At 44.6% G+C, this 24056-nt stretch overlaps 1 protein-coding gene across 2 annotated transcripts in view; it reads right to left on the bottom strand.

Annotated features, from left to right (window-relative positions):
• The window catches only part of IQGAP2 (IQ motif containing GTPase activating protein 2), a 310898-nt gene extending 287266 nt beyond the window's left edge, over positions 1-23632 (bottom strand). The window contains exon 1 of one of the 2 annotated variants that reach the window (XM_005557201.4): positions 23314-23632. In XM_005557201.4, the coding sequence (XP_005557258.3) occupies positions 23314-23359 (46 nt within the window). In that variant the 5' untranslated portion in view covers positions 23360-23632. Of the gene's footprint in view, positions 1-22769; positions 22873-23313 lie in introns of those variants that run through there. The other variant, XM_045393897.2, reaches the window with a different exon arrangement.
• Between the last annotated feature and the right edge of the window lie 424 nt (positions 23633-24056).

The following is a 24056-nucleotide window of genomic DNA, read 5'->3' as shown; positions in this document are numbered from 1 at the left end:
GCTGGAAGGGGCCTTAGTGATCCTCTCGTCCAGCGTCCTTCGTGTATTAAAGGGGCTGCTTCCCAGCAGACCCGGCACATAGACCAGTTCCTTTACAACACAAAGCAAAAGGAGCCAGGACTCATAAGAAATGCAAAGAAAAGGAACAATGGCACAAGCCCCAGTGTTTGAAGAGCCTGAGCAACTGTTGAATGGTGACGTTCTATTTTTAGCTCAACTTTCCTGAAAAGGAACCCGGCTTCCCCTTTTCTGGAATGCTGTGGCATCCTCTCCAACTGTTTGGTTTCCCTTCTGCTCCAAAGGTTGCTGTAAAGACTGTGCAGGAAAGTGAATGTCATTGCACAGACCCATCCTTATGGACAGGGTGACCATAATTCCTGACTTGCCCAGGGTTGGCACAATTTATACGGTTGCCTTAGAAAAACTAACAGAATCCCCCTTTCCTAGGTGTCTAGGTTTGGATGATGATTTATACTGTAACCTTTCTTCTGGGGCACACTGTTCCCAGGGAGAACAAAGCTCCAGGCCTGGCATGCTTTTGCAGAGCACATTAAGCCACAGACCTTAACGTGAAACTGATGTGCAATTATGTCTAATTTGGCCCTTGCTGGTGATGTGCCAGCTGACCGAAATTCTGCTCACTGAAAATGACTGGATGCCGATGAAGGGAAACCCAGAACTGCGCAAATACATTCTAATCCTGTTGACTTGAGAGCATCAAGACTGAGGATACTGGCACAGACCATGGGAAAACCTGCTCTGAAACTGATCCATGAAGTTAGTACCCAAGAATTTCCACTTCAGACTGAGTCTATCCTCCAGTTTCTAACCCCAGTACGCACAAACAACTCACATTTCTGTGTGGTACGCACGCACTGACCCATGAGGCACAAGTGGTGTTATGGAGCTCAGAGGCTCAGGTAAAACATAACCGAAAAGCAAGGCCAGCAAAATGATCACTGGCCATTCATCCCATCAACACTGCCTACCTGGGACCTACTAGCCCACATTAGTCAAGTCCAAGCAGATGAGAACTTCATCTCTCATAATCAGAAGGAATAATATGAGAACTAATGTGGGTTTTTTTATTCTTTTGCTTATAATACTTACAAGTCTCTCTGGGAAAAATGAAGACTACAGAACAGGAAACATCATTCTGTCTAAAACAACTGTTAACAATTTGACACATTTCCTTCCAGTCCTTTCCCTGTACTATTTAGGTTCTAACTTCCCTATAGTGTATCTTGCCTTTTTGCTTCATGAATAAGCGTTTCTCCCTGTCATTATAAACCAATCAGTTTAAGTTGGGTCCGTGGTTCTCCAATGGCAACATTAACAGCTGATTGCTATTCAGACTTCCAAAGTTTATGTATAACAGAAGGTAGTAAATAAAGAGGATGGAGAAGAAAAAGGAAATCAAGCAATAAAATTTTAATGAAGAATCTCTCTCCCAGAATAGTGGTCACCAGTGTTATGAGTGTTGAACTGATCCTCAGTCCTGCTGGAACCACTAGAGAGGGCAGCCCCCCGACTTAACTGAGCTAGCATAGTCTCTAGATGGATTAAGCGAATGCAGGGAAAGAAACAGCAAGAAAGGCAGGGGGTTAGAGTCCCGCAGGAGATAAAGAAAGCTGAGGAGGCAGGAGCAAGAAAGGTCTGACTGTGGATGCCTCTCAGTGTCTCCAGAATCCTTGCTTCTCATGGCAATGCAGACCCTCCATGTGCTGTGCTCTCCTTTCCCTAATCAATCCTGCATGCATGTGCGCATTAAGGCCAGGCCTGGGCACAGCCTATCTCCTCTTCACAGAATGCTTCCTCCTCCTCTCACTGGGCACTCTCTCTGTGACAGTGCTTTATATTTGCTGTTCCATTTTGTCCTAATAATGCCATCAGGCAGGTACTACAATTTCATTACTTCAGGTCACAGGAGAGGAAACCAGAGCTAAGCGTTAGCAAATGACAGAGCCAGAGTCCAGCTCTGGGCCACTGGGCCATGTCGCCTATCAGAAAATCAGCTCCCTGAGGACAGAGAGGAGCCCAACCACTCGCTTGTCCAATGAACACGTTATATCTCATGTTCTTCCTAAAAATATTTGAGGAGGTTTACAAAAATAGATCTGTTAGGGCCAGGCATGGTGGCTCACACCTGTAATACCAGCATTTTGGGAGGCCTAGGCAGGTGGATCACCTGAGGTCAGGAGTTTGAGACCAGCCTGACCAACACGGTGAAACCCCACCTCTACTAAAAATACAAAATTGGCCAGTTGTGGTGGCACATGCCTGTAATCCCAACTACTTAGGAGGCTGAGGCAGGAGAATCACTTGAACCACGGAGGCGGAGGTTGTAGTGAGCCAAGATCGTGCCATTGCACTCCAGCCTGGGCAACAAGCAAAGCTTTGTCTAAAAAAAAAAAAAAAAAAAAAAAAAAAAAAAAAATCTGTTAGGGAAAAAAAGGTTTATAAATAAAAGAAATTTTAAAATTGAGTAAAGGGAAAATAAAAGTAGACAAGGACAATGAAGGCAGAGGGGGATAAACACACTGAAAACAATGTTTAAGCCCCTCACGAATTCTACAGCTCAGTCCCAAATTTGGGTCTCTGTTTTTGATTACCCAAGGCAAAAACCAGAAAGTGGATATTCATAACTGAGTTATGGATTTATCTCAGAAAGTCCTGTTGCTATAGAAATTATGTTAAGAACAATATATATCTCTGCCATCCTGCCTGATTAAAGAGCTTCTAAATGAGCCTATTTTCTGTTTAACTGTTGGCTAAATCTACAGGTGCTACAATATAAACGTGGTAGAAAATTGCTCTATAAAGGATTCCATGCTTCCCCCATCCCTATCCAGAATGTGCTGAATACACTTTAAATCACCGAGAGACAGTGTAAATTATCATCATGAGTTACTTTCTTCTGAACAGTGATACTCTTACTGTGCTGTCTCTCACTAGGTCAGTGCCCACCATGGCTTCATGTGCCTTTTGATACTTCTAAATCCTTTCTTGCATATCTGCTATTTCTGCACTCTTCCCACTCTTTCTTCTTCATCTGTTTTTGTGATGACTTCTCAGCTTTAATGATGACCAAGCACTATTTTTCTTTTTTTGAGATGAAGTCTTGCTCTATTGCCCAGGTTAGAGTGCAGTGGCACGATCTCAGCTCACTGCAACCTCTACCTCCTAAGTTCAAGCAATTCTCCTGCCTCAGCCTCCTGAGTAGCTGGGATTACAGGCACCCACCACTGCACCTGACTAATTTTTGTATTTTTAGTAGAAACGAGGTTTCACCACCTTGGCCAGGTTGGTCTCGAACTCCTGAACTCGTGATCCACCCACCTAGGCCTCCCAAAGTGCTGGGATTACAGGCATGAGCCACCGAACCCAGCCAACCAAATACCATTTTAACAGCAGGTACCAGCCAACCCCAATAACTCACAGCTTCTTCCCTGGCAATGTACATCGCTGTTCATGATTAGACAGTCACTGTGCCAAAAAATTTAGAATGTCTAAAATTTTCCAAATTTAATGGCTATACTGAGTTGATTAGCGGTAATTTTTTATGGCAGGAACAAACAGGAAACAAATAAAATGGATAAATCCTTTACTCAGAAGACAGAGTACCAAGTAGCCAAAAGCTGTCTTTCTAGCTTGTATTCAACAGGCATGATACGCACAAAACCTGGCGTAGCATTGCCTGGTTCATTCTGCCACTTACTAGCTGCACCTTGGGCAAGTTACTTAATGTTTCTGCACCTCAGTTTTCCCACCTATAAAATGGGGATAACATTACCAACCTCAGAGTTTAGTTACAAGGATTAAATTGGACAATTCTTACAAAGTGCTTAAAACAGCACCTGGCATATAGAAGCATCATATGTGTTTGTTACTATCCGCACCATTTGAGATTAACCTGGCAGAAAGTGTAGAAGCCGGTCCCCACTTCTTAAGAGCTGTGTGTACATGCCTCCTTCTCACAGACCTGTCCTCGCCTACCAGACATGAAGCACAATCCCCCCAGATTGCACAAGGGAGCCAGAGACAGACCAGAGACTCAGGGTTAAGATCAGGATTTTCCACTGAAGTAGGATTGTCTGCGTTTCAAAATTTACTAGGCTCTCCTGCACAGCCAGCATTTCTCTTGTTAAATAATCCTGGGAACTCCACACGGAGTACTTAGCACAAGCTCCAAACTAATCATTATGAGACAACCACTTGGTTGCATGGAGTTAAACTGTTGTTTTTATAATTCTTGGCTAATTTCCAATGAAGGAGTGGAAGAATGATCAGCCTTCAAAAACAGCTGCCTGCGGAGTCCTGGATCTACCTCAGTCAAAGCACAGTGAAGTCAGACTCCTCGGAACACACTTGCTTAATCTGGACCCTGTGGCCTCAGCAATCTCTAAACATTACCAACACTCACTCTTAGGAAATACATAGCTTCTGCTTACTTTAAAGCCACAGTTATGCTAGAGCTCTCACATGCCCCTGCTATGTTTTGCTCCAGTTAAGAACACCATTCTAGAGCCTCCAGGTCAGTCTCATCTAAAGACAGTTAAATAGATGCCACCTCCCATAAAAGAGTAATAACTCATTTAAAAATACCAGTTTCTGGTTTATTGGGATTGTCTAAACACCTTTAAAATCAACGGGAAATATTATTTTATTATTAATAGCTTGCACTGAATGAATGCTTTCTATGTGCCAGGCACCAAGCACATAGATTAGCTTATTTCAATCAATAATTACCATTATTATCCCCATTTTATAGCTAAACAACATGAGCTAGGGAAGTTAAGACCTTGCTCAAGATCACACAGTATTTGGATGAGCCAGGTTAACAAAACAATATTCTATTTTGAAAATCCCATATGCCCCAAGAGGCAGCCTGTTACTTTGTTTTACTCTATTTATGCAGGCCAAAGGCAACTTGTTGCCTACGCACTATTTAAGTTAACAATCAAAAACTTCAAAAATTCTAAAAAGTTGTGATTAATGTAAATGAAAAACTGTAACCCTTGTCCTGCATATCTGAGATCACACCTGAGGTCACAAAGAAGTAAATTTTGCCACAGCTAGGTTTTTTTTTTGAGACAGGGTCTCACTCCGTCACCCAGGCTGGAGTGCAGTGACACTATCATGGCTCACTGCAGCCTCAACTTCTGGGGCTCAAGTGATCCTCCCATCTCAGCCTCCCAAATAGCTGGGACTATAGGCACACACCACCACGACCAGCTAATTTTTGTACTTTTGTATTTTTTTTTTTTTTTTGCAGAGACAGGGTTTTGCTGTGTTGCCTAGGCTGATCTCCAACTCCTGGCCTCAAGTGATCCTCCTGCCTCAGCCTCCCAAAGTGCTGGGATTACAGGCATGAGCCATTGCACCCAGCTGCCACAGCTAGACTTTATACCCATTGCTCTTTATCTCGTGTAAAGAAAAGATGAATTTACACATGACCTCCCAGGAGGCAATCCAAACAGGAGCCTAAAGGCTGGCATTCTAATTGGCTTCTTCCTTCAAGTCATGGATACTTCATTCTTCAAACTGTTCTTCAATTTACTCCATTAAAAAGTGATAGGTATACAATTCCTCCAAAAATTAAACAGAATTACCATAGGATCTGGCAATCCCACTTCTGGGTATATACCCAAAACTAAAGCAAAGGCTCAAACAGATATTTGTACACCCATGTTCGCCATAGCAGCACTCACAATAGCCAAAAAGTGGAAATAACCCAAGTATCAATCAATGAATGAATGGATAAATAAAATGTGGCCTGTACATACAATGGGATATTATTCAGCCTTAAAAAAGAAGTACGGACACATGCTACGACATGGTTGAACCCTGAAGACATGCTAAGTGAAATAAGCCAGGTATAAAAGAACAAATACCGTATAATTCCCCTTACATGAGGTACCTGGAGCAGTCAAATTCATAGAAATGGAAAGTAGAATGGTGGTTACCTGGTACTGGGAGGAGACAGAATGGGAGTTATTATTTAATGCGTATGGAGTTTCAGTTTGGGAAGATAAAAAAGTTCCAGAGGCTGGGCACGGTGTCTCATGCCTGTAATCCCAGCCCTTTGGGAGGCCAAGGCGGACGGGTCACGAGGTCAGAAGTTCGAGACCAGCCTGGCCAACATAGTGAAACCCCGTCTATACTAAAAATGCAAAAAATTAGCTGGGCGTGGTGGCAGGCACCTGTAATTCCAGCTACTTGGGAGGCTGAGGCAGGAGAATCACTTGAACCCAGGAGGCAGAGATTGCAGTAAGCCAAAATCATGCCATTGCACTCCAGCATGGGCGACAGTATGAGACTCCGTCTCAAAAAAAAAAAAAAAAAAGTTCCAGAGATGGATCATGATGATGGTTACACAACAATGTGAATGTACTTAATGCCATAAAACTGTCCACTGAAAAATGGTAAGAAAGATAATTTTATGTGTATTTATCACAACAAAACACATACAAATAAAGTAGGGTGGATTTAATTAATTCAATTAATTTCAAACATTGGCTGCACATTGGAATCTCCTAGGGAGGTTTTTAAAAATATCTATTCATCACCAGTAGTGGGAGGGTGGACACAGGTCCCTGATGTGATGCACCTGGCAGAAACAGGCCTGGACTCCTCAGAGGATTCAGGGTCATTGCATTGAGAGGCAGGTGGGACCACTGTTCCAGTCTGGGGAAGGCCTTGAGGAATAACAGCCAAAGGCAATGTGAGACACTTACCTGGGTCCTAAAACATGGCTATAAAGCATAGCAGGGGAAATCATAGTGTGGAATTTATATTGAACAATGGAACTGAACACACAGTAATGGTAACACTGAGGATGAGGCTGGAGAGAAGAATGTCCTTCTCAGTATGTGAGATGTGTGCTGAAGGACTTAGGGGTGAGCCATCCCAGTGTCTGTAGATGGAATGGTGTGGCAAGATGTCAACAGGTGGTAAAGCTGAGTGAAGGGAATGGATGTTCATTGTATCCTTCTTTGAGGTTTTGAGAGCTTGAAAATGTTTAAAATACAAAAAAAACAAAAAAAAAAAAAAAAGAAAGAAAAGAAAAGAAAAACAAAGCAAAATAATACCCTAGTAAGGACAGGCATGGTGGCTCACACCTGTAATCTCAGCACTTTGGGAGGCTGAGGTGGGAGATCACTTGAGATCAGGAGTTCGAGACCAGCCTGGCCAACATGGAGAATCACTTGAACCTGGGAGGCGGAGGTTGCAATGAGCTGAGACCATGCCACTGTACTCCAGCCTGGGCAACAGAGTGAAACTCCATCAAAACAAAACAAGACAAAAAACCATAGTGAGACCCTATCTCAACCAAAAAAAAATTTTTTTTTTAAATTAGCCAGGTGTGGTGAGCATGCCTGGAGTGCTAGCTACTTGGGAGCATAGCTTGAGCCCAGGAGTTCGAGGCTGAAGTGAGCCAAGATCATGCCAATGTACTCCAGCCTGGAAAACAGAGCCAGACCCTGTCAAATAAATAAATAAATAAGTTTAAAATAAAAACACCTATGCCAGAATATTCTATCCCCCAAATAAACAGAGAATGGTGACGACATCCAGGGAACATGTATTTCTTGGTAAAGCTCCCCTGGAGTTTCCAGTGGGTAGCCAGGTTGACAACTATTACGATCTCTAATCCAAGATGGGATATTATGCTGGCATGGATCATAGTTAAGGACGTGTAATCAACCTGGGAGGCTGGCGGGCTGTTGACACCCAGCAGCCCTAAGAAACCTTCTCAAGCATTAAGTGACCCCAGTCACACTATCTTCCACACTCACCCCCCTACTTTTCCTAAGAATAAGCCATAAGCTTTATAAAGAGAGGATCTCTGTCATCAGATTAGGAGACAGAATTGCCTTCCCAAGCTTTATCCTCCAGTGTTAAAAATACAGGTGTCCCCTCCCTCGCACAGTAGTTTTCCTTGATGAAATACAGCATGGGTCTCAAAGAAACTACTCTTAAAGTCTTTTCAATTTAGAGTTTTTGTTTTTTGTTTTTTTTTTAGATGGAGTCTCACTCTGTCACCCAGGCTAGAGTACACTGGCACGATTACAGCTCACTGCAGCCTGGACTTCCTGGACTCAAGTGCTCCTCCTGGGCCAGCCTCCCGAGTAGCTGACAGCACAGGTGCATGCCACCATGCCAGCTAATTTTTAAAATTTTTTGTAGAAACGGAGTCTCCTGACATTGCCCAGGCTGGCCTCAAACTCCTTGGCTCAAGCAATCCTCCCGTCTCTGCCTCCCAAAGTACTGGGATTACAAGCATAAGCCACCGGGTCCAGCCTCAATTCAGAGATTCTTACTATTAGCTTCTGTTTTCAAAATTCACATTTCCTAGTAAAAGAAATGCTAAGATGGACAAGAAAGAATCTGGCTAAAAATCATATATTAGGATTCAAAAAAGTTAATCTCTAAGATATTATTACCAAAATGCAAAATGTTGCCTTTCAAGCTGAAGGAGAAAGGAAAATCTTTTTTTTTTTTTTTTTTTTTTTTTGAGATGGAGTCTCGCTCTGTTGCCCAGGCTAGAGTGCAACAGTGCAATCTCAGCTCACTGCAACCTCCACCTCCCAGGTTCAAGCGATTCTCCTGCCTCACCCTCCTGAGTAGCTGGGATTACAGGCGCATGCCACCATGCCTGGCTAATTTTTGTATTTTTAGTAGAGACGGGGTTTCACCACGTTGGTCAGGCTGGTCTTGAACTCCTGACCTCATGATCTGCCTGCCTCGGCCTCCCAAATCCCTGGGATTACAGGCATGAGCCACCGCGCCCAGCCAGGAAAATCTCATTTCAAACACCATTTCAAAAAAAGCACATAAAAGCCAGGCACAATGGCTCACGCCTGTAATCCCAGCACTTTAGGAGGCTGAGGGAGGTGGATCACTTGAGCTCAGGAGTTCAAGACCAGCCTGGGCAACATGGCGAAACCCCATCTCCTACTAAAAATACAAAAATTAGCTGGGCATAGTGGAACACACCTGTAATCCCAGGTATTTGGAAGACTGAGGCGGGAGAATGGCCCGAGCCTGGAAGGCAAAGGTTGCAGTGAGCCAAGATCGCACCACTGCACTCCAGCCTGTGACAGAGTCAGACTCTGTCTCAAAAAATAAATAAATAGGCCAGGCGTGGTGGCTTACGCCTGTAATCCCAGCACTTTGGGAGGCCGAGGTGAGTGGATCACTTGAGGTAAGGAGTCTGAGATCTGCCTGACCAAGATGGTGAAACCTCATCTCTATTAAAAATATAAAAATCAGCGTGGTAGCAGACGCCTGTAACCTCAGCTACATGGGAGGCTGAGGCAGCAGAATCATTTGGACCTGGGAGGCGGAGGTACAGTAAGCTGAGATCCTGCCACTGCACTCCAGCCTGGGTGACAGAGGAAGACTTCATTTCAAAAATAATTAATTATTTATTTATTTTAAAACATATGTCACAAAGCTACTATAGCATTGCCTTTGAGGTAATGATTAAATGATAAACCCATTTGAACACTAATAAGACTTCACCAGTGAATTATTCAAATAAGTGGCAAATCCCTTCCCACCATATATACACACACCTTGAACAGTTTTCTCAGCAATCCTCCATACCTCACCCCCTTTTGAGGTAGAGGAAATAGAAACTCATTTTTCAAAAGTAGAAAGAAGCTCAGACCAGACTGGGCAACATGGCAAGACTGTCTCTACAAAAAAATCTTTTTTTAAATTAGCTAGGCATAGCGGTGCATGCCTGTGGTCCCATCTACTCAGGAGGCTGAGGTAGGAGGATCACTTGAGCCCAGGAGGTAGAGGCTGCAGTGAGCTGTGATGATGCCACGACACTCCATCCTGGGTGACAGAGTAAGATCCCTGTTTCTAAAAATAAAAAAGAGCTCAGGCCAGGTACGTTGGCTCACACCTGTAATCCCAGCACTTTGGGAGGCCGAGGTGGGCAGATCATCAAGGTCAGGAATTCGAGACCAGCCTGGCCAATATGGTGAAACCCTGTCTCTACTAATAATACAAAAATTAGCCAGGCACGGTGGCACACACCTGTGGTCCCAGCTACTTGGGAGGCTGAGGCAGAAGAATCGCTTGAACACGGGAGGCGGAGGCTGCAGTGAGCCGAGATCATGCTACTGCACTCCAGCCTGGGCGACAGAGTGAGTCTCCGTCTCAAAAAAAAAAAAAGCTCGAAGAAGTTACACCCAATATCACACAGTAAGTGGCACCTCAGTCTAAGTCCTCAGATGCTAGATGCAGGTCTTGCTATCACAGTGCTTCTCGTCTCTCATTGGTCTAGGGTGACAGTACTTCCATGGCTACCTCTGTTTTACAGCATAATGCTGGGGCCAGTGGCAGCTTCCAAGATGCTAAACAAGACTAATCTATCTTGTTTTGCCTGTATACTGCTCACAAATGTTTTCCTTCCAATTTGAGTGACTAAGGTAGCAAATGCATTCTCCAGCTGAGAGACACTCCAAAGCTTCCTATTATTTTATACAGGCTGTGATCACATTTGACCCCTGAAGGCATTTGGTCATGAACCCTGTGTAAATTCCACCTTACACATGGCATCTAGCACCTCCTGTTGAATGAAGGAATGGTCATGAGTGGTTCACCTCTTCACAGGCTCTTCAGAGTTCACTTTGTGAGTCAACAGAACAATCCACTTTTATGTCACAACCTTTATTTCCCCATGGACACTAGTTGATTTATTACTACCTTTTACAGATCTGCTTCCTGCACACTTCCCTTTCACGTTTTTTTTTTTTTTTTTTAAGACAGTCACTCTCTGTTGCCCAGGCTGGAGTGCAGTGGCGTGATCTCGGCTTACTGCAACCTCCACCTCCTGGGTTCAAGGGATTCTCTCGCCTCAGCCTCCGGATTAGCTGGGATTACAGGCACATGCCACCATGCCCAGCTAATAGTTTTTGTATTTTTAGTAGAGACAGGGTTTCACTACATTGGCCAGGTTGGTCTTGAAATCCTGGCCTCCAGTGATCTGCCTGCCTCAGCCTCCCAAAGTGGTGGGATTACAGGCAGGAGCCACTGTGCCCAGCCCCTTTCACAAATTATTAACTACAATGGCTTAACAACTATAGAGTCCTGGGCCTCTTAACATTTCTGTCCCTCATTCTCTATGCATGTACACACATACACACTTGGAAAATTAGATAGCCATTGAATCCTTCCAATAATAACAGATCTATCTTCCAGACTAATTTTCATAAGGCAGAGTTTGTAGCTAAAGAGAACTTTGTATCTTGAGCAGAAAAGGGTAACTGTTATAATTTTTCCAACTTAACTTTTATAGTCTAACTATAAAAATATGTATAGCTGAAAATTTGAGGAAGAAGAAAAAATATTAATCACAAAATATCTCATTACCTACACAGAATCACTGCTGACATGTTGACCTATGTACCAGACAGTGGGGTTACAGCATTGACCAAAAGATACAGTCCCGACTCCTCGTAGATTTTATTGCTGTTCTATTTTGTCCACATTATTCTCAGAGTAATAAATGTAGAACCTGATCTTTCAAAAACACACATTTGCTTTATTTTTTCAAAGGGTAATACAGCATATAGTGAAAACTATTTCAAATCATATTCCCACTCCTGCCCCCAGTCCCTCTTCCCAAAGGCAACTTCTAAAAAGATATTTGCATAACCTTCTAGAAATATTCACATGTCCAGAGGTTGAGGATGTCCCTCCCTGTTTGGTTTGTCTTACTTGTCCTACTTAGCAGAGAAAGGTACACATTTTCAGAGATATCAAAGCTACAACACAGCAGCACATTATAAGCTCCATTTCTTTCTCAGAGTTCCCCTAATCCAATGTGAAAAGTTACAGGCAGAGTCCACAATGAAGAGGAATAAGCAAGCACAATCCTCCAAACTGTTAGCCAATTCAAACTAATAGCAAAGATTAGACTGGAGAACTGAGGAAGAAAGCTTTGAGACTATCGCCAGAATCAGTGCCAAAGCAGGGAAGGGCCTCATGTGACCCTGGCTCCCATGGAGGAAAAAATTATCTTTATATATTCATTTTTTACTTTCTTTTTATAGAAACAGGGTCTTGCCATGTTGCCCAGGTGGTCTTGAATTCCTGGCCTTAAGCAATCCTCCTGCCTTAGCCTCCCAAAGTGCTGGGATTAAAGGCTTGAGCCACCATGCCCGGCCTTATATGTTCTTTACAAATAAATGTATCCTTGTTTCTTGTGGAAAATAAAATTCATTAGTAGAGAATAGAATGAGAGCAAAAGCATGTTTGTATTAGCTCCATAACTACCATTTCTTGGACAAACTTCCTAAGAGTTCAACATGCAGCGAGGCTCTGGTGGGCTGCCTTACTAGATCTGAGAAGCACAGTTTAGGGGGCAGGAGAATGGGGAGTCATATTTCATGAGGCTGACTATGCGACTATCTTACCAGGCCCCTCATCCCACCCTAAGAAGCCTGCTTTGTGTAGGACTAGGGCAAAGAACAGAAAAGTGACAATCTCAAGGACCAAGACTGGCTGATTACAATGGTCCCCTTTGGGGAGGTGATGAATAATAGAGGGATTATTAGCAAATATTTATATGAAAAGTACTAGAATTTTTTTAAAAATTGGACACATGAGTTGCAGTGCAGGTTTTCGATTCCTAATGGCTCCAACATTCCAGTTAGTCCTCTCAGTTGAGCTTCATTGAGCTTATGAACACAAAACTTCATTAACTTTGTAGAGCCAGTGAGGCCTGGAGGGACGTTAGATGAACCCCGTGTACAAAGTGTACTTCCTCTTCCTCACCTCCCTTCTAAACTCCCGCAGGACTGGGTTGACCACAAGATTGGCTGACCCTGGCAGCTAAGTCAAACTCTACATTCTGAAGCAAGCATAAAGATTAAAACACATTTCAAGTAGCTCCTTCCCATCTAGATAGCATTATAAACCCTCAGGTTTTTAAACAAGCAACAGCAGCAGCAATGACCAACTTCAGCTTGGAAGCCTAAATGAAATAAGAGAATGCTTGGTAACTTCAGAGTACACTTCTAAGACCACCTGCAAGATGGCAAAATATGCAACACAGAAGCCCAAATGTTCTCCCCATATCAGCTGCATCTGGAAACAATAGAACATATTAGTTTTTTAAGTATACAGACACAAGGATTAATTTGGTCCCCACCCAAATTGATAGATTGAAGTATTTACATATAGATAACTTAAGAATTTTCCCATTCTCAAGAGAAAATAGGGCTAGGGTTGGGCGTGGTGGCCTACGCCTGTAATCCCAGCACTTTGGGAGGCCAAGGCGGGCGGATAACCTGAGGTCAGGAGTTCAAGATCAGCCTGACTAATATGGTGAAACCCCATCTCTACTAAAAATATAAAAAATAGCCTGGTGTGGTGGCATGTGCCTGTAGTCCCAGCTACTCCGGAGGTTGAGACAGGAGAACTGCTTGAACCTGGGAGGTGGAGGTTGCAGTGAGCCGAGATCGTACCACTGCACTCCAGCCTAGGTGACAGAGCAAGACTCCATCGCAGAAAAAAAAAAAGACAAAAGAAAATAGGGCTAGGATTTTAAATCCACTTTCTGTTAAAGTGAAAAAGAACGGGCAAGGAGGTAAGGAAGGATACAGACCAAGGGGCAGCGGAAATGAGGGGGGTTCTCCCATCACCATCCCTGCCCTTTAGGTGTTGACTCCATGGGAGCACACTCTGAGCAAGTACGTTTCCATCTTATTAAATCATTTAATCCTTTGAGGATGCATTTTCCACCTACATTTTACAGATGAGGAAACTGAGGCCCAGAGAAATTAAAACAACTTGCCCAAGTTCCACAGGGGATGGAAGCAAATCTAAACTCAACATTTAATGTTTGCATGGCATCTGAAAGCTGCCGAGATGATCTTTAATTAGACAAATAATAGAAATAAATTCCTCATTTAGACAAACAATACAGTATAGACATGTTATGCAAAACCTGTCATAACAGCAAATATTTACTCAGTATCTTCTAAGTGCCAGGGTACCAAGCTGCTGGCTAGATACTGAACCTAAGCATAAGTACGTGATATATATGTTGCTTCAATTACATGCAAATCAAGTCTACTTACTTGGAGACAACTCTGGGATATGCATTAACATTACTTAAGACTGAATTCAGGCCGGGCGCAGTAGCTCACACCTGTAATCCCAGCACTTTGGGAGGCTAAGACGGGTGGATCACGAGGTCAGGAGATTCAGACCATCCTGGCCAACACACGGTGAAACCCCGCCTCTACTAAAAATACAAAAAATTAGCCGGGCGTGGTGGCCGGTGCCTGTAGTCCCAGCTCCTCAGGAGGCTGAGGCAGGAGAATGGCGTGAACCCGGAAGGCGGAGATTGCAGTGAGCCAAGATCGTGCCACTGCACTTCAGCCCAGGTGACAGAGCGAGACTCCGTCTCAAAAAAAAAAAAAAAAGAAAAAAAAAAAAAGACTGAATTCATATTGCCAGTAAAATACAAGAACTGAGACAAAATTATCAGGAACTATGCCAGGCACGGTGGTACACACCTGTAGTCACAGCTACTCAGGAGGTTAAGGTGGGAGGATCACTTGAGCCCAAGAGTTTAAGTCCAGCTTGAGCAAACATAGTGAAATCCTATCTCTTAAAAAAAAAATTATCAAGAAATAAACTACCCTAACTAAAAAAAAAAAAATAATTAAAATGTCTTCCTTCAGAGATTTAGTAGTAATAGAGAAAGAACAACCAATCAGAAATCTTCTTTTTGGGAAAGCCCAAGCAATAAACAATAAAAACGTCCTCCTGTCTTTTACCGATAGTAAAATAAACAGATTGGTAGTTTCCCTGCAATTTGGGAATGACCTGGGTGCACTTATGTCTATCAAATAATATCTCTGCTAACATATTCAACAGTTCTAAAAATTGTGAATGAATAAATGAATGAATGAAACACACTTTAAGGTGTCCTAGAAGGAAAAAGAAAAAAAATGGAGGAGGATATCTGTGAATTCTTACTGTCCAGCTCCCCACCTCCCACCCCCAGGGAGTAAAAGCCCAGAATTTCCAGGCTTAGAGTTCCCTTTCTTACACAAAAAGGTTCCCTGTTCACTCAGCCTTCCCAATGGCTCCTAAAAGCCTCACTTCCAGCTGAAATCCCTGGAAAGCTAACCTTGCTTTATCTCTAGTCAGTGGAGATTTTAAACTTTTCCATTTGTTTTAGTCTGTTTTGTGCTGCTATAACAGAATACCTGAGACTGGGTCATTTATGAGGAACAGGAATCTGTTTCCGCACAGTTCTGGAGGATAGGATGTCCAAAGTTGAGGGGCCTGCATCTGGTGAGGGCCTTCTTACTGCACCGTAACATGGCAAAAGGCATCGCATGGGTGAAAGAGAGAAAAGGAGGCTGGCCTCATCCTTCTACTGAACTCACAATAACAACATTAACCCATTCACGAGGACAGAACTCTGGTGGCCTAATCGCTACTCGTTAGGCTCCACCTCCCAATACTACTGCATTGGGGATTACGTTCCAACACATGAACTTTGGGGAATACATTCAAACCACAGCACCTTCCAAATCACATTTGTTTCCCAGAAGAAAAGAAAAGCAAACTCAAAGCCATACCAAAATTAATTCTATAAAATAAACATGAACCTGTAAAGTAATCAAGGCCTGGGTTAGTATGTGGTTTACAAATCAAACATTCAAGAGATACTGTAAATAAAGAGTTCCATAACATACCCATGTGTTTTCACTTACTTTACAAAAACTTGCAAGCACTGTGAAGAGTAACTATGTATCAGAAATGCCCCTTTACCCTTCTGATGCCCTAGTGCATCAGAATCAACTGCAGGGCCTGTTAAAACTCAGATTGCCGGCCCCGCCGCAGTTTCTGATTTAGCAGGTCTGAGTGGGGCCTGGGCATCTGCCTTTCCAACAAGTTCTCAGGAGATGCTCCGCCGCTGCTGCTGCTGCTGCTGCTGCTCCAGAGACTGCTCTTTGAAAACCACTGCATTTACTAAATAAACAGCTGTCAGCTCCTCTTAGGCACCTTGGCAAGAAGAAGTCATACATAATATACAATTATAAAACTAAAGGACGGTCCAATTAGAGCTTAGTAAAATCCCACAGAAAGTCTAAGTGAAAGTTCCTCAGGCAATTGCCAACGAATTGGAAACACAGTCTAAGTCATTCTTCAACAAAACTGGGATGCTGGACATTGCAGGACCGTAAATCAGTGAAATCTGAAAGGTCAACATTGGCACAATTAATGGAGAAAATGAGAGAAAATGAGGTGGGAGAAACCCTACCCCCTAGAGAATTCAGTTGTCAAGATCCTTGTGCTGCTCTAAGCAGGACTCGTTTCCTTACCTGTTCTCAGAGAATTCACCTATCCTCGGCAAAACTCTCTGGCAAAGCTGTTCATCCAAAAGACATGGCCAAACCCAGAAGCATAGGGAAGAGGCCACTGAGCAGCCAGCAGAGAGGGCACCAAATGCTCACATCCCTACGTCTCACCACACCTGCCTCCCCTGTCACTCACTTCACTGGGCACTCACCCATGTCTCTAATGAAAAGTTCGGGGTGTTTTTTTTTTTTTTTGTTTTGTTTTTTAAAAAAAAACCATCTCAAAGAACAAGAAGATACATGAGTGAGGAGTTGCATCAGGTGACTCTCCTCAGGACAACTCCAATTGTCCTTTATTGCCTATATAAATAGAAGATTCCACAGTACAAATATACTAGCATGAGTTTCAGGTTTTCCTCTGACCTTCCTCAAAGTCATTTCAAATCCACAACTTTCATGAAGCCCTCCCGTTGCCCCCATCCAAATCCATCCTTCTCATATCTTCTCTTCCACAGAACTTTTGGAAGGGCACTAAAAGTATAAGCATTTTTACTTGTCACCCAGATTCTCTGGTAAGCTGTCAGCAGCTAAGTGGTGTTTCATTCATCACAATATTTTGCTAGTATTAGGTGCTCAATTAATTGAAACAATTACAACTTGTTTAGCACTATGTGCCAGGAACCACATCAGCCACCTCTATAGATATATCATTTCCACACACCCTCTCAAGGTACAGGAGAAAACCCCAAGGCTACTGAGGCAGGCAATGGAAGTCAGAATTCAAACCCACCTCTATTCAACTCCAAAGCTTTTGCCATTTTATCAACACCATACTGCCTCTCAAGAGAGAAAAATAAAATAGAGCAGTAAGGTGACAAAGTATAAGCTCACAGGTCGGCCACACTACTGCAAGTTTCTACTTGATTTCTCAACAATCCCAGACTTTAAGGTATGGGCAGTGTATGCAATAAAGTAGGTTTTACAGATTATCCTATTTGCAATCACTGGGGCACATGTCACTATATTATTATGGAAAAGCCTTTCACTTCAGCACCTCACAGTAAGAGATGGGATGTTTCTAAGTACACATAAAATCTTTGATGAAGCTTGGATGTACTCTATAAAAAGCCCATGTAAGGCTGGGCACGGTGGCTCATGCCTGTAATAGCTGCACTTTGGGAAGCTGAGGAAGGCAGACCATTTGATCTCAGGAGTTCGAGACCAGCCTGGCCAATGTGATGAAAACCCATCTCTACCAAAAATACAAAAATTAGCCGGGCATGGTAGTACATGCCTATAATCCCAGCTACTCAGGAGGGTGAAGCATGAGAATTGCTAGAACCTGGGAGGCAGAGGTTGCAGTGAGCTGAGATCATGCCACTGCACTCTAGCCTGGGTGACAGAGCAAGACTCTGTCTGGGAAGAAAAAAAAAAAAAAAAAGCCCATGTATTCTATGCTGTTTCTTGGGGTGGGGGGCGCGGAATTCAGCAGCAAAATCAACTTTATGCGTCTATTTATAAATGAGCACACTATGTAATGGCCACAAGCTTTTTGGCATTTTTTGTTTTGTTTTGTTTTAGAGATGGGGGTCTCATTTGGCGCGGTGGCTCATGCCTATAATCCTAGCACTTTGGGAGGCTGAGCCGGGCGGATCACTTGAGGTAGGAAGTTTGAGACCAGCCTGACCACGGTGAAACCCCATCTCTACTAAAACATACAAAAATTAGCTGGGTGTGGTGGTGCATGCTGTAGTCCCAGCTACTTGGGAGGCTGAGGTGGGAGAATCACCTGAACCTGGGAGGGAGAGGTTGCAGTGAGCCTAGATCTCACCACTGCACTTCAGCCTGGGCAACATAGTGGAACTCCATCTCAAAACTAAATAAATAAACAAAAAAGAAAGATTGGGTTCAGGCAGGGGGGTGGGGGGTGCAGCGCAGATCTCACTATGTTGCCTAGGCTGGAGAGCCGTGGCTATTCACAGGTATAATCACAGGTGTGATCCTCCTGCCTTAGCCTCCCAAGTAGCTGTAACTACAGGTGTACACCACCACATCCAGCATAAATAGCTAGAGGTTTCTATATCTTGAGAGAATCGTGACAAACTCCTGAAACACATAGAAGGGGTGAACATTTATGATTCAGGGGCAGCCAACTGGCAACAGTCAATGGGGAAAGGCTCCAGGATCTGACAGTGCTGCTTCCAAGTTCCCCTGCCACCAGCTAGCACGGTGGCCTTGACACAATACCAGGGGTTTCAGCTTCTTTGTGAAATGGAAAACCACTGGCCCTCTCAAAGGCCATAATGAGCTGATGATAACAGTAACACACAAAAAACACCCAGCCCTTGGTAAGTTCACAAACATTTGTTGCATATCCCATATTAAACTGCCTGCCCTGTAGGACTTACCTGACCCTATCAAATCAGACGTTGAGTGGCCTTTGTTTCTCTTTTAGTTACCATGAAGACATGGTAAGCATTAGATCTGTTTGTATACTAGCCTTTTTTTTTTTTTTTTTTTGAGATAGAGTCTCGCTCTGTCGCCCAGGCTGGAGTGCAGTGGTGTGATCTTGGCTTATTGCAACCCTGCCTTCTGGGTTCAAGGCTTTCCCCTGCTTGGGATTCCCCTATTTGGGATTCTCCTGCCTCAGCCTCCCAAGTAGCTGGGATTACAGGCGTGAGCCACATGCCCAGCTTTTAAATAGAAGGGATTATTAAAAAGCTTGTGTAGTGAGAGGGTAGACGGCAATAGTAAGTCATTGGCTCCCTAGAGAAAAAGGAGTTAACTAACACCCCAAATAACACTAAATTCTAAAACAAACTCAGTATTAGAAGCTTAAACTCTCCTAAACAAGTCATTCTGGCTAACAGCATGTGTAATTAAAGTTAAAAGCATACTAAAATAACACTTTAGCTGTTGACCTTAAAGATCCTTTTGAAAAGCTCAACCAAAACATCAGCATATGAGGGAGCAGCTTGACTTTTTGTCTACTGAAGACAGCATCACAAGATAAGGCTGTATATACCCTTCTGTGGTTCAAATGAAAGCACTGATAGGATGTTACAGCTGAGCTATGCTAAATACAGACTTATTCAATCCCCTTTTACACAACTACGTTTAACTACTTCAGAACTTAAATTTCATCTCAGATTGGTCATTGTAGATGGATAACTTTAGTTGCACTGACCACCCCAAAACTCCAATCTCCAGGTAACTTAGTAACATCACCATTCAGACAAGAGCAGAGAGCAGTACTCAAAAGCTCACAGTATCAGGCCAGGTGTGGTGGCTCACATCTGTAATCCCAGCACTTTGGGGGGCTGAGGAGGGAGGATTGCTTGAGCCCAGGAGCTGGAGACCAGCCTGGGCAACATGGCAAAACCCCATCTCTACAAAAAAATATAGAAATTAGCTGGGTGTGGTGATGTGTACCTGTAGTACCAGCTACTCAGGAGGGTGAGGTGGGAGGACAGCCTGAGGCTGGGAAGTTTGAGGCTGCAGGGAGCCATGCACTCCAGCCTGGGTGAGAGATCAAGATCCTGCCTCAAAATAAATAAATAAATAAATAATTAAAAAATGCTCGACCAGAATCTTTCTCAACTCCCCCTTCCCCGCCCCCACAACATGCTGGACTTAGGTTGCACTTTTTAAAAGAAGCAAACAGTGAAACATCGATCCCCATTTTTTTGAACAATGTATCTCATGAAAGGAAGTCTCTAAATCTTGTAAAGGGTAGAAAACCACAGTTCTTGCCTATGCAATCATTAGAGACCCACTGTAGTCACTTAAGTGTTGATTGTGTTATCAGTGGTAAGTGAAGTCATCTGCCTAGTCACAAACCCCTCTTTCGCTCTCGCTGGTGTTTTTAACTCTCAAGTAACTGGAACAAAACTTACGACAGATCATGGCAGCAATGTGTTTTCAGAATTAATTTGGCAGATACAGCATAATCCATTACAACAACACAAGTTATTTGCAAATCACACCTAAGCATAAGTGTCATCTTAATTTGGTTGAGTATAGAAAAATACTATATATACAACATATAGTATATACTATGTCTATGTCTGCATTAGTTTAAACAGCTCCCTACTATCACTTCCTTCTTCCACCTCTTCCCTTCAGAATTGTGTTACTGAATTGTTTCAGCTTTGTTTGTAGTATTAACATTATACAAAAATAACTTTACAGATTGCAGGAAGATGTGGCCAACAATAGCGGAAATTAAACAGAAAATAGTCTATTTAATTTCAATCCAGCGCTCCTGTGTGCAAATCAGGGAGACTTCAGCAATCTTGCATCTGTCAGAAATCTGAGAAGAGTCACAGGTCTCATGGAGAACTCATTAAGAAATCCCTCAAGTACAATTTATTATGTGGCCTTTTACAGACACTCAGCCTGGTACAGAGGAGAAAGACCATAACAGCCTGAGCTGAATTAATTTAGTTACTTTGTATAAGAACTACTGAATTAAATGATGATTCAAGTAGGTAGGAGAGAGAGCAGAACAGAAGCTCAGACCCAAAATAAGCAATAGATGGCTTAATTCAAACTACCAAAAACTTGTGTTTAAAGCCCAGTCTCAAACATCTTATACTCAGAACGTTCAGCACTAGAACTGAAATTACAATGTATTGCTACTTTATTTTTAAATGCTAGGGATAACGCCCGTTATAATTTGAGGTTTTACTGAACCTGTACTTACCAAACCAATAAACAAGAAAAAGCACAGCCCTAAAACACAACAGAGCAAGGACAATCCTGTTTTCCTTCCCTAGCCTTCCCAAGAAGAACTCACAGCACTATTTTCAGTCTCATGTTGATAGGAGCTTCAGAAAGCCAACAACAACCAGAAATTACACTAACACACCAAATAGCCCTCTTCTGCATAAATAGGCAATGTTAGGTAATGCCTATTAACACCAAAATCTATTCTGCTAGATATCTGTTCTGAATACACTGAAAATACACCATTCATAAACCAAAATTATAAAAGTGTTCATTTTAATGACGTAACTGTCACATTAAAGCCTTCATATTTCAGGGTGACAAGAAAGTCTGGAAACATAGGCAAATATTTTCCATTTTTGACAGTGTTAAGTGACCAATGAATGCCAGCACTTGATAAGCGGAGGGAAAGTAACCCGGAGTGATTCCAACAAGATGGCACCCACCCCCTTACACCATATTGGTGAGGAAAGCTGGATGAAGATTTCCAAAGAAAGCAGCCCTGTGAACTGGGCTTCAGGCTTGCCAGATCTGGACTCCCTCGATAGCTTCTTCTGGAGTGCACTTAAAACACAGATTTATTCCGTGAAAATCAAGCAGCATCACAGATGCACATGCAGGGACTGACAGAAATGCTGCATTCATGTACCACATTCACGGAAATTTTGCACTATCTATTGTTAATGAGGGCCGACATTAATCATGTGACAGCAAGAAATCATTTGCTCATGTAGATTCACCTAGTTTACAGAAGTTTGTGGTTATCTTACCATTTGACACAGTGAAGCCACCATATGTTCTGAGAGCTTGTCACATTAAAGTACTTCCATCAACCTAAGGTTGGCACTGCAAACACTGAATGAGAACAGCATTCCTCCTTGAACCCAATGGGTTCTGCTGTCTGTGTGGTTTACTAAAAGGCAAAAAGCTGGGTCCCACCTGAGGTTGGCACTGCAAACACTGAATGAGCACAGTGTTCCTCCTTGAACCCAAGAGGCTCTGCTGTCTGTGTGGTTTACCAAAAGGCAAAAAGCTGGGTCTCAGTCAACTGCTGAATGCATTAGAGTACAGAGGCTACAGCCCTCAGGCCTCCCCCTCACTGCAAGGGTAACACAGGAAAGATAACCTCCCATCTTCGACAGGCCAGCGGGGAGGAGGGGAAAGAACCTACACAAGTTGAGCAGCCCTTTTTCAGTTAAGCAAGTCAGTGGCCTTAAGCACCACCCAAAACCACACACACACACACACACACACACACACACACAACACCCTGCTGAAGGTATCACCACCTTAACCCAAACCTGGTACCTCTGCCACCAAGGCCAGCCTGGGCAAAGATTAACCTGTGGTCTTCGGCCTTGGGTTCACTGACAGGGCCACCTTGGAGAGACAGCGGGCCAACTTTCTGTTTGTTTTAAAGGAAATGCTTCCTGGCACATGTTTAGGACTCTGAACTCTGCATATGAAGCCACGTGGTTAGTGTTAATCTGGCTCCATCCACTCACGAACGGCCAAAGCAACCTCTTTCCGAGGGCAGCCCTGGCTGGGTAATCGACACCATCTCGTTCAAGTCACGCGGGCTCCCACCGGATTCCCCGGAGCCTAGTGCCGCATCCTCTCCACACAGCAATCCTCCCATGCGAGGGGAGCGGGGAGGAAAGGGGTTAGGGGGTTTCAGCGAGGAGGGACACACACCTGTGAGGCCAATGGCTCTAGCGGCTCAGGTGAAGTCCGAGGGCGCGGGACAGGAGGAGACGCCCGCCCTTCCAGTCAAGCCGACTTTGCACTAGCAGAGTGCGCCGGCGCCCTACTTGTGATGCCCACCTGTAGCCACAGCAAACAAACTTTCCCCCCTTTCTGGGTTGGAAGAATCCGGTGCCTTACGCCACCCCCTGGCCCAAGCCGGTGGCGGCCCGGAGCTCCGCGGACTCCTCACCTGATACCCCTAAAACCCCAACCTGGTCTGTGCCAGAGCGCAACCCCCGCACTGCCCACCCACCCATTTGGGGTATGCAGAGTGGAGGGTCTGGGTTGCCAGCTGGATATTAGGAATGGGGGGTGCGGGGGGACGCGGTTCACTGTCCTTTGCAACTCCAGCTCCCAACTTTGCCAGCCGCGCAGCCGCTGCCTTCCAGTTCCCTCTGCGCCGCGCAACCGGCTCCGTCAGCTTCTCCTACGCCGTCCTCTGGGAGGGAGCTCCCCAAGGCCAGCCGGAACCCCGCGCGCCCGGCGCACTTACAGCCATAGCGGGGTCTCTGCAGCGACGGCAGCTCTTCGCGGGGCATCCTGCGCGGCTCCGGGGGCCCGCCCGGGGCGCGCCCCCCGCGGCTCCCCTCGCTGGCCAGGCTCGCGGGCTCTGCGCCCCGCCGGCGCGCTCGGATCCCGCCTCTCGCCGATTTCTCGGGGCCGCCCGAAGATCTGCGACCCGCTCCCTCGGTGCTCTCTCGCCAGCGCCAGCCGCGGCCGCCGCGTGCTGACACTGGAGTAAAAGTGAACTCTCCTCCCTCGCTCCCTGGCCGGCCGCCGCCGCCTCCCGCAGCAGGTTTCCTTTCTCCTCCAGCCAGGCCCCGTTATTCACCGCGGTGGGAGCGCGCGCCGAGACGCAGCGACCCCTACCGCGTACCGGCCGCAGCGCCCAGGCCGCGTGGACCCGCCCCTTCTCCCTCGGGGGAGAGGGAAGGGGCCGAGAGGGACGCTGGGCCGGGACCCCCTGCAGCTGGGGCCCCCGCACAGCTGGCGGCTTGGGGGTGGCGGCCGCCCCGCCTTATTTCTCGCTTCTGGAGCGTTTCGAGGGTGGAAGTGAACCAACACGGAGAAGTGCAAGAAAAACCGCAGAAGTCACAGGCAGCCCTGCGTGTCCGGGGTGTTGCTCAGTTACTGAGGGACAAACAGCGCGGTTCCTTTTCCTCTGGGGAGATTTCACGTTGACTTTTGTTCGTCGTCTTCGTTTTTTTTTTTTTTTGTTTTTTTGTTTTTTTGTGT

The sequence above is a fragment of the Macaca fascicularis genome, chromosome 6 (assembly GCF_037993035.2).
Source record: "Macaca fascicularis isolate 582-1 chromosome 6, T2T-MFA8v1.1".
NCBI classification, from domain to species: domain Eukaryota; kingdom Metazoa; phylum Chordata; class Mammalia; order Primates; family Cercopithecidae; genus Macaca; species Macaca fascicularis.
Note: the sequence above shows the minus strand (reverse complement) of the source record. Positions and strands in the feature narration are given on the sequence as shown.